This window comes from Myotis brandtii, unplaced genomic scaffold (assembly GCF_000412655.1).
Source record: "Myotis brandtii unplaced genomic scaffold, ASM41265v1 scaffold1327, whole genome shotgun sequence".
Lineage (NCBI taxonomy): Eukaryota > Metazoa > Chordata > Mammalia > Chiroptera > Vespertilionidae > Myotis > Myotis brandtii.
Window position 1 is genome coordinate 474,778 of NW_005354705.1, and position 16,261 is coordinate 491,038.

Genomic DNA, 16,261 nt, shown 5'->3' on the forward strand with positions numbered 1-16,261 from the left:
TACATGTACTCACAACTGTAAACCCATTTTGTCACTAGTTAGGCACTGTCATGAGGGACATATTTTTTTTTTGGCAGGAGAGCTAGGCCAGGGTGAGCTCTGTTTCTTTATTTTGGTGTGGTTCTCCCCATCCTCTGTGACATCTCATAAATGGAAATGTTTTGCCAGCCAGTACTTAAATATAGTTTGGTTGTTCAAATGGTAAAAAATGTTATTTTCAGCAGTAATAGTGGTTTTGAACTTGCTAATGAATACCACAGGTGGGTGCCAAATGCAAATTCCCCTCTTCCCACTCTCTAAGCACCGTCTTTACTCTTACTGCTGCTGGAAGAGGCGACTTAGCTAAAGTAGGAAGATGAAAGAAGGGAGACCACATCTATTCCTTCTAAGATTTTAGGCCCCAGACCCAAAGAGCCAACTTTGAGGAAGACAAATGAACCAGAATAAACCACATCTTGAGGCAAGTACAGTTGACCCTTGAACAGTGCAAGAGTTAGGGACGCTGACCACCATGCAGTCAAAAGTTTGCGGATAACTTAAGTCAGCCCTCCACATACACAATTTCCAACCACCACTTGACCCGTGAACACTCGGATTTGAACTGCTTGGGTCAATTGAAAAACCCACTTCTAAGTGGACCAGGCATTTCAAGCCTGTGTTGTTCAAGGGTCAGCTGTATAATTATATTTGACCATCTTTTTTTTACTCTTTGGGGCACAACTCAGTGTCTTAACATTACTTCTTATTCTCAAAGTTTCAAAACTGTAAGATTCCATCTTGTTTCCCAAGAGTTCGGGTGTGTGAAAAATACCTGATACCTTGTCAGGAAGTGTATCCCAGTCTGGCTGGGAAGCCTTATTGCTTTCATTGCCATTTTTAATAGGTATATTTAGTAGAGTCTGATTATCCTGCCATCTATACATCCTCAAGCTCAAACCTAGTATCTAAGATTCATAAAAATTGACTCACACATATTCTTAAGTTATTGAACACGCCCTCCATTCCGTATTTCGATAGAAATAATGCCACAGCCATTCAGGAGGAGCAGAGCCAGGTTCCTGGCCAGAATGCTTCCAAATGTATTATAGTTACATCCATTCAACTTGCTTACTCTGCCTGGCTGATGGCCATGTTTTCTAATTCTAGAAGGGGTGAGTGTGTATGTGTATTTGTATGCTTCTGCTTCTTAGCCTATCATCTCTTACAGAGGTGGTAAATCATGAAATGTCTTCAGGAATCTTGGCCTTGTTGTATACATTGTCTAGAACATATTTGTACCTATGCAACAAGGTGGCTCTTCAATAAAGGATCCTACCGAGTGTGCTTTCCACTTCCTTGGAAATGGGCAAGAGCCTTGAAAGTTAGGAATGGCTTTACAACTTAAAGCAAGCCCCCATGTTTTAAAGACAGCCCTGTCAAAAGGTATTAGCCACACTCCAGCTGGTAACATTGCCTAGTAACCCAGTCTAGGCTGCAGGAATCCTTCAATGTGAGAACCAAGGTGACAATCAGAACTGCCTGGTCCCTCAGAGGTGAGTAAAAAAGCATATTGAGGCCCCCTTCTCCAACAGTATTGCGTATAACTAATAACTAACCTAAGATACACATTCTGGCTCCTCAAAGAGAGCCAGTTCTTAACTACTCTGCTTGGTGCTAGTGAAAACCTTTGAAATTAAAAGGGAAAAAGTTAAGTAATAACTGGGTGTAGTGAAAATGTTCAATGAATGGACTTTAGTGCCTCCTCCCCTGAGCTTTCACTGGTTTGCCCGTGGGAGAAAGATGTCAGGGCAAGATGGTTTTTTAATGACTATGATGCTATATACATATCGGCATCACCAACACCTGAGTCAGAGGCCTATTCACAGGTATTGATGGCAGGTATCCATTGCGTCCCAGGTACTGTGGGAAGCACAGTGATGAAAAACTTCAGGATTCCTGTGCTCAGAGAGCTTCCGGTCTAGGAGAGCATAAAGACTGTCCGTCGTGGCAACCTTTTCCTAGAGAGCACAATAGAATATGACAGATTTTTATATGGAAAGAAGTTAGTTCCTGAAGTTGGCATGAGTAAATTAAATTCTCATCAGAAGTGAACATAATAAACTGTCAACCAAGAAGCAGTGTTCATAATCTCTATTAAAGTTTCTCTTTGATGCTGCAACATCTTCCATATTAGCAGTAAGAAAACAAGAAGAGAGAAATGACCTTTAATTCTAAAATGTCATGTCTCTTTGATGCTGTGGTCACAAGGAAGGCCCCATTCTGTTGTTACCTGGATTGGTGACTAAGGGCCTCCAATCTGTAACGAGCAACAGCAGCTGAGGTTACGGGGCCTTGTAATAATCATCTTTGTACAATTTCAGTATTTCTCAAAGTCTTTTATTGAGATAGTTTGTTTCATTATTAATTTGAAGTCATGGTATTCCCTACAAGCTTTAGGAATCATTTGCCTGCTTTAAAAAAAAAAAAAAAACTTAAACGTCCATGTTAAAAAATTTGACTTGCAGGATTTCTGCAACTCTGCTGTTTTCTGATTCTGGCCGTTGAGGCCAGAGGGGCTCACAGTGAAGTAGTAGTGACTAGGAAGTAGTGTGGTAGATTTGATCGTCAGTCTGCGTCTCCTGTGACTCTGGGACCAGCGTTCCAAACATGAATACCAACACAGGAGTCACCCTGGCACACTCACACCCATTTCTGTCTTTGTCCTCTTCAGACCATTTTTACCTGTCTAGCACCAGTTAATACCAACCTCTTTGACCTACCGTTTCTCCTCAGGTATTTCTTATACTAATACTTAGCTGCCCCTTGTCCTGTTTTCTGTCCTGGAATGTGATAGGCACTTCAAGAGCCTCTTCCTCACCCTTTGCTGTTATGGGAGAAGGGCTTTCTGAAATGTGCGCATGGAATGGTACTTGTTGGGATTTCAGCACATGTGGCCATTAGGATGTCAGGAGAGAGTTAGTAAGCATTTGCTTGATATTTTGAATCTGTGTTTCTAGACACTGTTTCCAGCAAGTTGCAAAACAACAACGTTTATACTATTGCCAAGAGGAATGTGGAAGGGCAGGACATGCTGTACCAATCTCTGAAGCTCACTAATGGCATTTGGATCTTGGCTGAGCTACGTATCCAGCCTGGAAACCCCAATTATACGGTAAGGCCCTTCTCGGAATGGGTGAGATGGGTTCAAGGAGGGAGGTAAGAGCCCTTTCATTTTTTCTTAGCACCCTGGAAAGACCTGGAAGAGGTGCTTCAGACCCCATATGTCAAAACAAGTAGTCAATAAAGAAGTCCTCCGTTGCCTCTTTGGAAGACCTCTTTACAGTGGCTGCCCTATCAGCACAGGCATGGTGCCTCTGCAGCAAGAGTGCCTCACTTTCCCTAAAATATATAGAGTTGCTTACAAAACAGGGCAACTTTTTCAGTCTCAATTAATACATACCTAGCCTGTCTGTGCATGTGGCCCCATAACAAGCTCATTTCAAGGAAGCCTTCTTTCCTGCTTTTGGAGTTCACGACCTAATGGTATCGGAGTCGTGAACACCTGAGACTTTTTGTTTTTTAGCATTATTCATCCTGAAATACTTTTATGAAAGGTAAGGCAAAATGGAACACATTTTTGGCAGCCTAAAGGGAACGTTAGTTTAGAAAACTTCCTTCAGTGCTACAATGGATTAAAATTTAAATGCTGACAGTGCTTTTAGGACAGGAGCACATTCCTTTGTTAAGCAAGATTTATACCCTAGACACTGGGCATTTGTTTGCTGTTCTCAAATGTGATCTCCCAATAGGATGTTGTTTGTCATCTGCATTTTGCAAAGTAAAGGTAAAAACAACTTGGGGTGGGAAACATATTTTATTCTTTTGTTATGTTTGAGGTTTCTGTAGGCTGTTTTAAAGGAGGGGACAGGAAAGCGATAGAAGAGAATAAGATTCAATATTGAATAACTCTGGAGAAGCTAATTAGTAGATTAAGGGAGCCTTTTAGCCATTTAGCTGATAAAAGTCTGTGATCGAATTCCTTAATTTTAATAGTCAAGTCTGTTTTCACTAGTATGCATCAAGGTCATAGTACCATCCAGAACTGAAAATTCTTAGTGTTTTTCCCACTAGTTCCCTCCCTTGGTGAGCATGTGTGTGAGCTGCTGAGTCCTATCAAGTCATATTATTGCCCAAGCATTTGTGAGCTGGGAAACTTTGGGCTTCCCTCATAAAGTGTACTCTCCTCCCACCCACCTTGTCCACCACCAGTCCATGTGTTTTTGTCCATTCTTTTATTTTTCATCTCAGTTGGGTCAAAGAAGCATGGTTATCTCAGGAAACCAAAGTTAAGAATGATTAGTAACGCCCTAGCTGATTTGGCTCATTGGATAGAGCATTGGCCTGCGGACTGAAGGGTCCCGGGTTTGATTCCAGTCAAGGGCACATGCCCAGGTTTTGGGCTTAATCCCCAGTGGGGGGGCATACAGCAGGCAGCCTATTGATGATTCTCTCTCATCATTGATGTTTCTATCTCTCCCCCTCCCTTCCTTTCTGAAATCCATAAAAAAAATTTTTTTTTAATTTTTTAAGTTTAATTTCTTCATTTGAAATAATTTGACTTGCAAAAAGTTTTTTAGCCGTGACCGGTTTTGCTCAGTGGATAGAGTGTTGGCCTGTGGACTGAGGGGTCCCGGGTTCGATTCCGGTCAAGGGCATGTGCCTTGGTTGCGGGCACGTGCCTTGGTTTCGGGCACATTCCCAGTGGGGAGTGTGCAGGAGGCGGCTGATCGATGTTTCTCTCTCATCGATGTTTCTAGCTCTCTATCTCTCTCCCTTCCTCTCTGTAAAAAATCAATAAAATATATTTAAATTAAAAAAAAGTTTTTTAAATGGTACATAGAGTTCCCATGTGTCTTTCACCCAGCTTCCCCATTGATAACATCTTACATTTCCATTGTGCATTTTCAAATGGAAATGATATTGATAAAATAATACTAACAAGACCACAGATGAGTCTTTCTAGTACTCTGTTGTGTAGTGTACAATACTATGAAATCTTATCACATGTATAGATTTGTATAACTACCACTACAGTCAGAACCCAGAACTGTTCCATCGTAACAAAAACTCCCTCTTGCTATCTCGTTATATTTAGACTCTCACACCTGCCCTAACCCCTGGAAACCACTGATATGTAGTCCTCCATTAAATTCATATAACATGTAACATTTTGAGACTATTTTTTTTTTCACTTATTACAATACCCATGATATCCACCTAAATTGTTGCATGTATCAATAGGTTGTTCTTTTTTAGACGAAGTCGTAATCCACTATATAGATATACAACAGTTTATCTGTTCACCTGTTGAAGGACATTTCCTACCCTATATATTTTTAAATTTTTCATTTTGAGATCATTTAGATTCACATGCAGTTGTAAGAAATAGTCCCATGAGACCCTATCCGCACGGTGTGCCCGTTTATACCCACTACCACCTCTCTGCCTCCCCTGTATTTGTATATAATAAGTTTGTTAATGTTTCCTTGTCCCCTTTCCTATTTTCTATCCATCTGGTGACTAGGTTCCTACTGCCCACAAAACCATCTAAATTTTTCTTTACAGTCTGACACAGGCCTAATCCATTCCCATAAATGTGTTCCAGACTTCAAAATCTTTCGGATCCATTTCCTTCCCCTCATCACCCTAAACACCCATTGTACTATTGATCTGATCTCAGCTACCAATTTAGGAGGAAACAAATCTGTCTGGTTGAGCCCAGTACCAGTGCATGAGAACTGATAGTCCCTTACTCTTCTGAGAGAATGATAAATTATTCCCCCACCCCAATCCTTACTGTATTTCATTACAAAGGTTTTTTTTTGTTCTTGTTTTTTTAATGTCCTGGCCAGGTGGCTCAGTTGGTTGGAGCATCATTCCGTAAACCAAAATTTTGCAGGTTCAATTCCTGGTCAGGACACATACCTAGGTTGCAGATTCGATCCCCAGTCGGAATATGTATGGGAGGCAGCCTTTTGATGTTTCTTTTTCTTTTCTTTTCTTTCCTTTTCTTTTTTAATATATTTTATTGATTTTTTTACAGAGAGGAAGGGAGAGGGATAGAGAGTTAGAAACATCGATGAGAGAGAAACATCGATCAGCTGCCTCCTACACACCTTCCACTGGGGATGTGCCCGCAACCAAGGTACATGCCCTTGACCGGAATCGAACCTGGGACCTTTCAGTCCACAGGCCGACACTCTATCCACTGAGCCGAACCGGCCAGGGCGTGATGTTTCTATTTCATATTCATGTTTCTCTCGCTCTCTCCTTCCCCCTCTCCCCTTGTCTCTCTTCCCCTCTCCCATCCTATCTGAAATCAATAATATCTATAATAATAAAAACATATTATGCAAATCAACCGAATGGCTGAACAGTGCAACAACCTTCCAGACAACCTTCCGGGCTGTGAGGGGTTGCAAGAGCCGGGACTGCGAAGGCCTACTCTTGCACAGATTTTGTGCATCAGGCCTTTAGTCCAGGTGTGGGCAAACTTTTTGACTCGAGGGCCACAATGGGTTCTTAAACTGGACCGGAGGGCCGGAACAAAAGCATGGATGGAGTGTTTGTGTGAACTAATATAAATTCAAAGTAAACATCATTACATAAAAGGGTACGTTCTTTTTTTTTTTTTTTTTTTAGTTTTATTCATTTCAAACGGGCCGGATCCGGCCCGCGGGCCGTAGTTTGCCCACGGCTGCTCTAGTCTTATTTATAAAGAGGCAAAATGGCCCTAGCCAGTTTGGCTCAGTAGATAGAGCATTGGCCTGCAGACCAAAGGGTCCCGGGTTCAATTCTGGTCAAGGGCATGTACCTTGGTTGCAGGTCCTCTGACCCTGTTCGGGGTGCATGCAAGAGGCAACCAATCAATGTGTTTCTCTCACATCAATGTTTCTGTCTTTCCCTCTCTCTTCCACTCTCTAAAAATCAGTAGAAAAATATCCTTGGGTGAGGATTAACCAAAAAAAAAAAAAAGAGGCAAAATTACATATCATTAAAGACATAATAAGAGCAATGGTATTAGCAGTTCAAAAAGCAAATATGAAATTTTCTGGTTCTAAATGCAATTTGCATGCTTCCACTGTTGTAGTGCTAATATTTTGCCTAATCTAATACGATTGAGTCTGAGTCTGGATTTAAATTTTGGACTTGCTGACCAATGAAGCGAAAATTTCAGTGTTCAACATTGAAATCTTTTAATATTTTCATTTTCATTTGATAATTGTTAGGCTAGAAGAGGTGGTGCTAGAGAAGTAGAATGGTATCAGAAGTGTCTGATTTGCCTTCTAAAAAAGGCAGAAAATAAGATTAAGTTGTTGGCATGAATTGCTGTCTGGTTACTGAGTAAATGTCTTTTTTGTGATAATTAATTTTTCCTTCATGATAGTGTGTGCTCTCCTCAATATAATACAGAAAGCACTAGTACCTTGGACTTGGCTAGCTTATACTTTTATTTTACTTGATTGTACATCCTCCTGTACTGAGATAAGCATCCCTGTTGGACTGAGAAACAGAGGCAGACAGCTGAAATGACCACCAGCAAGTTAAGGCTTTAGCCCTTCCCTTTTCATTTGGGGATAATCTCGATGATGCTTAGCAAAGCATTCGAGCAGCTGTGCCCCTATAGTCAGAGACTTGGATGTTTTTAGTATGGAATATTTCCTAACCTCATAGACCCACATAAAATGCAGGTGGAAACACAGCATAACCTGACATTGATTAAATTAAAATTCTGAAACCCATAGGGCAGTACCTCAAACAGGATCTCTCTGACTACTCAGTGATAGATCTCCTCTCCCACTGTATCAGAAAGAGTTTCTTAACCTGACTACTTGGCTGCCTTTCGAGTCAATGCCGATCTCCATGCTAATCTTTTTTCTCCTTTCCCTCCCAACAGCTGTCGCTGAAGTGTAGAGCTCCTGAAGTCTCTCAGTACATCTATCAGGTCTATGACAGCATTTTGAAAAACTAATAGACTGCTCTGGTGCCCTCCGGCCACCCTGTGATCGGTGCAAGCCAAGAACTCTTAACTAGAAGAAATTGTTTTGCCGTGTAGAAGCTGAACCTAAATACACTGAGGCCACCCACCAAGGTAGTGACTAGTCTAACCTGTGCTAAATTAGGCCGCAACCTGTCGGATAGTGTTAGCTTTCTGTGAACTCTGTAACCACTGCTTCAATCACTTCCCACCTTTGCCTCCTGTTGCTGCTGTCTGTCCTTACTTGTGGGCTTCTCCATACTGGGCCAATGGCTGGCGTTTTTTAGCGTAGTTTGATATTTTGTAATTGAGAGTTCATTTCAAAAGCAGAAAAAGACAAAAAATATTAAAGCAAGGAAAAGTGTCACTGAAACGTAAGCTGCACTTTATTGTTTTATATTTTTGTACATAAGAGAAATGGAGGGAGCAGTGTAATCATTGCTACAAAGTGTAAAAACAGCTGGCCGTCATTCCCGCAGTCCTGGAGGAAGACACAGCTACTTGCCCACCCTGTGAGGGGTTTTCTCATCTATGGCAACCTTGCCCCTCGTCATTTGGATTTTCACTTTTTTTTCCTTTCCAAGCTCCTTTTCTTTGTGATTCCCTCTGCCCTGTATTATCCTCTCATTTGATTGCTCTGCAGTTGGGAATAGTGGTCTTCCATGAGTGCTGTTTTAGGTGCAGGAATAGGGCCTGTTGGTACCAAGGCTGAGAGAAATCAGAACTTACTACATTCCTTTCCCCTGCTCTGACCCATTAATGACACTAATAAGGAATTTGAGTAGAGATGGGAAACAGGAACCAAAATGCCTTTCCCCCACCCCCTGTCCTGTATTTGGTTTAATTCTCAGGTCCATTTCAGAACCAAAAGTCATAGTTTTAGAGTTGAAACAGACTTTAATTAATAACTTAGCCAATGCTGTTTTTCTAAAAAAGGAAACAGTAAAAGGCAAAGGGGGTATTATTGCCTGAGGCCTGTGAGCTGTTCAGTAGCAGAGCTGGGGGACTGGGTCCCCTAAATCCCCATCAGTGTTGTTTTCACTGCAGTGGTGTCTCGGTTTTTTTCTCCTCAATGCCTTTTTCTTGCCTTCTCTGTGCCTGCTTCTTTATGGCTTTTCTCATACTCCACACTGGTTTTGGCACTTCATTCATTGGCATCAGGTGGCAGCAGAGTATCTTTTCAGTCACTTGAAGGTAAATCCAGATACCAGAATGAAGGAGTAGCTAATGTTTCCCATAGGCTCCTGAAGCCGAAATTCTTGAGGCCCCCAGCGTGGGTGCAGAGATGGGGTAAGCTTAAAGATGTCACAGATTCCCTTGGTCCCTGCAGCTCTCTGATTTGCTCTTGACTCGTGTTCTTTAGGCTCCCAGGCGATTGAGATCATCTCAGAGGGTTAAGCAGTTCTTGTCATCTCCCAAAAGATAGGGAGATGTGACATCCCCGTGCTTATTAACACACCGGGTGTGATTTGTCAATGAATGCCTTGGTTGCAGGTTCTCTGACCCTGGTTGGGGTGCATGCAAGAGGCAACCAAAAACACCAACCTGTTTAGCAGTGTTCACACTGTTTCATCTGTGGGCACTTGTGTTGCCTGGCACTCAGTATTCAGAGTCCACGACCAAGACTGTTTCTCAGCTGCCCCTACTTAAATCAGAGACATTTCAGGGTCCAAAGGCCTGATATTGGACTCAGACCTACGAGTGAGTCCCAGTGGAGAAAACAAGAGCAGAGCCCAGCTGGCGTGGCTCAGTGGTTGAGCATTGACCTATGAACCAGGAGGTCATGGTTCGATTCCCGGTCAGGGTTGCGGCGGCAGGATCCCCAGTAGAGGGGTGTGCAGGAGGCAGCCAATCAATGATTCTCTATCATCATTGATGTTTCTATCTCTCCCACTCCCTTCCTCTCTGAAATCAATAAAAATATATTTTAAAAAAACAAGAGCAGAAACTCTCCCCCAGCCCCCGTCCTGCCATGTCTGAAATGACCCCGATTTAGACCATTTGCAAAGCTTGGGGGAGTAGGTCTCCCAAAGCAGTTTCTTAAACCTTGAGAATCTCCAAGAGAAAACTTGCTGGGGTGGGGAAAGGAATTATTTCCTGCGCCTACCACCCCTCGGGCACAGAGAAGTAACACAGGGTTGTGTGTGGGAGGTGGATGGGTTGGTGGTGTGTGGGTGGGAAAAACAGGTTGATCAAGTTCCCTGGTTGGGAAATCATTCATAGAGTTTGTTGGATACAAGCAGTAAAAGTTCACACTACAAATACTGTATTCTCTTCTCAAAGCAAATTGTAGTTCCAAAAGGAGGAGTGTGTCAGGGTAAGCAGACAAAACAATTTTGTATCAGGCTATGTTCCTCCGCCCCTGAAACTAGGCTTCTCTCAGCCTCCCCAGCAGTGACCAGAACAACTGCTGTTCTCAGCTGACCTCACTGAGCCCATCTGAACTCAGCTCCTTGGGGAGGCTGCCTCCTGAGCTCCCCCAGCACCTAGGGAGGGTTCTGCTCCACAGAAAAGGACTCTCTCCCCAAGAGACAGAACCTATTGCCTCCACCGCAGCTTCCCTTTGGCCTTTTTCAAGCTCGGCCCAATTAGGGAAATGGAATGGAGATTGCCCTGCGTTCCCTCTCCTCTGCCTCAGTATGTCTTTGTCACGTCAGCTGGTGTCATACAAAGGGCAAGGGAAGCACACACACAGCCAGAACTCTTTTGCTGGTCAGAGATTCCCTGAGTGTCTGTCCTGCCCGAGCCTGTTCAGTGTGTCTGTGTTGTGAAGCTTGGGACTCTGGAGAGAAATGGGGAGGGGGGAGGGGTGTCACCCTAAGAATGCTTATCATTCTCTTGTTGTTGGGATCTGTTCTCGGGGAGGGTGGGGGTTGGGGGAAGCTTGACCTTGTGTCTTCCTCAATAAATTCTTCATTTACACAAAATGAAGTATTTGGTGTATGTACTTTGTTCTCAGAACTGATATTCTCGGACAAAACACAGCTGGCCAGGGGAGGGATGGGTGCTGATAACCACACTATTAGAACTTTTCTTTGGCTGCCTCCGGGGATTTAGCTAGACACATCAAGATTGGCCTGAGGAGAAATCCAGGGGCTCCTGTGAACCAAGCCCAGACCACTATCACCACCACGGGCATCTCGCCTCAAGCAGGGAGTGATCAGAAGGAGCCAATCTGTCTTCCCTGGCAGCTCCTTGCTGGGCTGTAGGCAGATGGTCCCATGGGCAGAAGGAGCACAGCACAGCTCATCAGTTTCCTATTACTCAGGACATTTCACTAATCCCTCCATTTATAAAAGGCTTTCAGACCTGGATTGGACTGCGTGTCCCCAAAGGAATAGAATTAATGCTGCTGGAAAGCAAACTTCCCAAGGAGTTCAGGTCACCTGCATGTGTTACTGGGGCATGTGACCCAGGTGGTACCCAGATAGAGGACCCACCCCAGGTTCTGAAATCTCCCACAGTCTGGAGTGGAGGAAAGAGGCAGAGGGATCCAACACTGAGATGCCCTTGGACTAGTCCCTGAACCTCCCCACCAATCCAGTCCCTGTAGGTGAGCACAGTCAGTGCTCGGCACTTAGGTGCTCAGAATAAACTGCTTTTATTACTTGGATCCAAACACCATGAGCGAACTTCCTTTGGCAGCTGGGAGCTTTTTGGCTGACTCTGTATTGCTGGGCGGCAGTTAGCCCCAACGGTAATAAGAATAACATTTCTTGCCGAAACCGGTTTGGCTCAGTGGATAGAGCGTCTGCTTGCGGACTGAAAGGTTCCAGGTTCGATTCCGGTCAGGGGCATGTACCTGGGTTGCGGGCACATCCCCAGTAGGAAATGTGCAGGAGGCAGCTGATCGATGTTTCTAACTCTCTATCTCTCTCCCTTCCTCTCTGTAAAAAATCAATAAAATATATTTTTAAAAAAATAACATTTCTTATTACAGAAACGTAATAAGGGAGGAGTGGGGACAGGGTGGTCTTTGTTGAGGTTCAGGGTCAAAGATGAAATGGGATGGGCCTTACTGAGATCTAATTGGGTGCACCAGCGGGGTGCATGTCAGCAGGGGCCCAGAGAATCCTTAGGGCAGAGGCTCTAAACCAGGGGTCCTCAAACTTTTTAACTGAGGGGGCCAGTTCACTGTCCCTCAGACCGTTGGAGGGCCAGACTATAGTTTAAAAAAAAAACTAGTCGGCTGCTAAGCAACAGGCAGCGGCGGCAAAAACACCCGGTGGGCCAGATAAATGTTTTCGGCGGGCCGTAGTTTGAGGACCCCTGCTCTAAACTCTTGGGTGCACATTTCTACATCACCTGAGAGCTTTCATAGGTCTGCCAGGCTGGGGAGGGGGCCGGGGGAAACTGCATTTTACGGAAGTCGCCATGCTCTCGGGGCCAGAGAGACTCACGCTGTTGGTCTGCTTCCTCTTCTACAGTGATGCTCAGTGTTTGTGGCAGTTGAAAACGGTAAAAGCACTTTTATGCTCATGATACCTGACCATCCCCTGAATTGAGCATTTTGTTCATTTTTCATGAGATGCAGTAGAGTCACGTCTTCCAGCTCCGTGTCCTTACCACTGCACTACAGCGTCCCCCTTATAGGCCCCCTCCTCCCTCTGCACTGAGCCACCAGGCCAACAGCCAATCTTGCTAAGCCCCCAAGATAGTGATATGTTACGATCCTTCTCTGCCCACAAAGTGGCAACTACAAAATACTGAGAGCTCAGGGACGCTGTTTCTGAGGCCAGAGAACAGCTGAGGACTCCCAGGTTTGAGCCGTCCTACTCCCACCTCATGCATTGATGCTTTTTCTGGTGGTGCTGGGACCCAGATTTCTATTCTCTGCCACCCTCAGCTCCAGGACCAAGAGCCTATTTATTTTAATACCTGGTGTGGCACTTGGGGAAGATCACACCTCCCCCGTTGTTACCCATTTCTACCTCCTGAACACTAATCCTAGAAACCCAACCAGCCTCCAGATATGTTGTTAGTAACCAGGATGTTTCTTGAAGTTTCCAAGTTCACTCCAAACTTGCCATCTCAGCTTCTCAATTAGCTTTTGCCCCACCATCCTTAATGCTGCCAGCAAGGGCAGCGCTGATTCAGAGACTCACGAGACCCAGGCAGACATGGGTCCCAACGCCCTAGGACTGAGACAACTCCACTCACCCTCACCCCCACTACGCAGGTGATGGGGGATGATGTTCAAGTCTAGCCTCTGGCTTTCCCTCCCTTGTTTGATTCATTCTCCACTTTCGGTCAGAGGTTCCAGGACATATGGCTGAACAGCCTCTGGAAGCTAGTGTAGGGTCCTTGGCTGTGATGGACAAGGCAGAGTAGGCAGGTTTGGGTCTTTGCCTTTTCGGTCCCACTCGGTGTCTGGACCTCAGATGCTGCGGGTGGACACACACCTGCTCCCTCAGAGCCTGAGCTTGCACCTCAGCTGTCTGGTGTCCTCAGCTGAACCAGAGCCACATGAGGCTTAAGGTCAGACAGAACCCAGGCCTCTCAAGCTCTCACCAGGCCTGGCAGATGTGCTCAATAGTTGAGTGTCGACCCTTGAACCAAGAGGTCACTAGATCGATTCCTGATTCCCTCTCAGGGCACATGCCTGGGTTGTAGGCTCGATCCCCAGTAGGGGGTGTGCAGGAGGCAGCCAATCAATGTTTCTCTCTATCCTTCCTTTCTCTAAAATCAATTTAAAAAAAAAAAAAACATTTTAAAGAAAAACTCTCACCACACTAATCCTACCGATAGTGAACAGGCCCCTGGATATACATTCTTAGCTCAAAGTGACTCTCAGCAAACTAAAATGACAACTGAATCTTATGTTCAGGCAAATTTTGCATTTTATGTTAATACTGTGTGTGTGTGTGTGTGTGTGTGTGTGTGTGTGTGTGTGTGTGTGTGTAAAATGCTTTAAATGACCTACCACTGGAGGTAGCTCTGTGTTCTAGTACAGTGGTCGGCAAACTGCGGCTCGGGAGCCACACGCGGCTCTTTGGTCCCTTGAGTGTGGTTCTTCCACAAAATACCGGCTCTTCCACAAAATACCGACTTCTGCACATGGGCCACGAAGTTTCAATCGCACTGTATGTGCGCGCCCGCACGTGGTATTTTGTGGAAGAGCCACACTCAAGGGGCCAAAGAGCCGCATGTGGCTCGTGAGCCACAGTTTGCCAACCACAGTTAACGAGAAGCTTTGGAGAAAACGCCCCAAGGTATGAGTTGAGAGCATTGCAGTTTCTTATTTCTAATCCACTTGGTCTGAGATAGAACCAGAATGGAGGGTTGTGGCCCCGGGGAGTAGGCATAAAGCTTAGGGCCCTCGGGAGAGTAAGAATTAAAGCTTTTCAGTTACACTGGGGGGATAGATAGTGCCTGGAAGGTTTAATCAAGTTAGGCACTAGGTGACCATTGTGATCTCAGGGGCCCAGTAAATCTGCTTCCCGACCCCCCCAGCCCCCCAAAGCAGCTCACCATCCTTCTGGGCCTTGTATTTGCTTTTAGCTGCTGCCATGACCTTCCTCCCCATACCCCCACCCTAACCCCTTGGGAGCCCTCCCAGAATAAATAGGGACTTCCCCAAGGTGGTGTTCAAGTTCCTCTATGAGTGGCTGTGTCTCTAAAAGAGAAAGGAAAAGGCCACATGAAACTTCTACATGCCAGGTGCTGCGTTAAGGACTTTACACAACGCAGCCCATTTTTTGCCTTGGGGGTCACCTCTCCCATTTTACAAATAAGGCAGTTGGAGCTCTGAGAGTTCAAGTTGCTTGCCTTCAGTCCCATAGTAGGTGGTAAGGCCGGGATCTAAATCCAGACCTGTCTGATTCTGAACTCTGGCTCATAAGCACTGTGCTCTCTGTCTGGACAGGAGAGAAGAGGGAATAATTGGGAAGGTGCCCAAAATGTAGAGCCCAGTGAGGAGAACTAGGTTCTGTGAGGAAACCGTGGCCACAAGTAGTAGAAAGTGGTAGTGGGTGATGCTGGGTCTCAGAGGCAAAGACAGGTATTTCAGAGCTCCCCCTCCTCTGCCTCCCAGCCCTGCAGGCATTTAAAATACAACTGTGACCAGGTTGCTACCCTGCTTCAAAACCCTTTAATGGCCCTAGCCAGTTGCACAGTGGTTAGAGCGTCAGCCCATGGACTGAAGGGTCCCAGGTTGGATTCCAGTCAAGGGCATGTACCTCAGTTGCAGGCTTGATCCCCAATCTTGGTCAGGATGCCTTCGGGAGGCAGCCAATCAATGTGTCTGTCTCATATCAATGTTTCTCTCTGTGTGTCTCTCCCCTCCCTTTCACTCTCTCAAAAAAAATCAATGGAAAAAATATACTTGGGTGAGAATTGACAAAAACCTTCAATGCAGTCCCATCCAGCACAGGGCTATGTCCAAACTCCTACCTGGCAATCAAGGCCTTTGTTACCTCACCTCAGCCAACCGGGCTCCCTGTCACTCACCGTGATTCCTGCCCCAGTGCAGGTCTGGTCCTGGACTCACTCCCAGGCCTCCTCTTCCACAACATCCCCACCCCAAGTCCATTTCTGTGAAGGTTCCTTCCCTGAAAGTGGCCTCCACGGACTCCTCTTAACTAGTTGGCCCGCTCCCTCCGCCTTCCCTCAGAACCTTGCCTTGGCGCAGCGCATAGCTCAGCTCAGCGTGGCTGCTTCTGGCCCCCCGCTGGACTGCGATCCCCATTCCCAGCTCATCAGTGGCTGCCCAGCTCGGGACTCCCAATCTTTATATTCCACTTTTTGCCCTTCGGTGAGACAACTTAGCCTCTCTCCGCCTCGGCTAGCTCATCTGTAACACAGGATAAACACTCCACAGAATTGTGAGGCTGACATTTGGGAATACAGCCAAAGCTCGGAGCACGTTGTCTGGCACATAGTAGGTGCTCATAAATGTTAGCTACTGATAATGACGCTGACAACGACTGTTTTAGAATAAATACGTGGGTGGTTCTGCCCTCAAGGCCTGGTGTCCCCCAGTCCGGAGAGGAGAGGGAGCAGCTGTTCTTAGGGTTGCAGAGGTCATTCACTGGGAGCAGAGCAGCTGTGCTCTGAGCTCTGTGCTCTGTGCTCTGGGCTGGAGTGAAGCAAACGCATGAGGGCCTCCCTGGTCCCTTCCTCCCACCCTCCAGGTTACAGCTAACAATACCGCAAGCAGAGGCGGAGTGGGTGAAGGTCCGGTCTGAGGATTAAAAAATTCGTCCAGGGTCGTCCCAATGAATGTGTCAGGCTCAGGGACCCAGC

The 16,261-nt window shown here is 45.5% G+C and overlaps 1 protein-coding gene across 1 annotated transcript in view; it reads left to right on the plus strand.

Annotated features, from left to right (window-relative positions):
• Positions 1-9,545, plus strand: part of AP2B1 (adaptor-related protein complex 2, beta 1 subunit) — an 89,687-nt gene extending 80,142 nt beyond the window's left edge. Inside the window, exons 18-19 of the mRNA XM_014534765.1 lie at positions 2,997-3,151; positions 7,937-9,545. Of these exons, the coding sequence (XP_014390251.1) occupies positions 2,997-3,151; positions 7,937-8,011 (230 nt within the window). The 3' untranslated portion in view covers positions 8,012-9,545. The remainder of the gene's footprint in view (positions 1-2,996; positions 3,152-7,936) is intronic.
• The last annotated feature ends 6,716 nt before the right edge of the window (positions 9,546-16,261 follow it).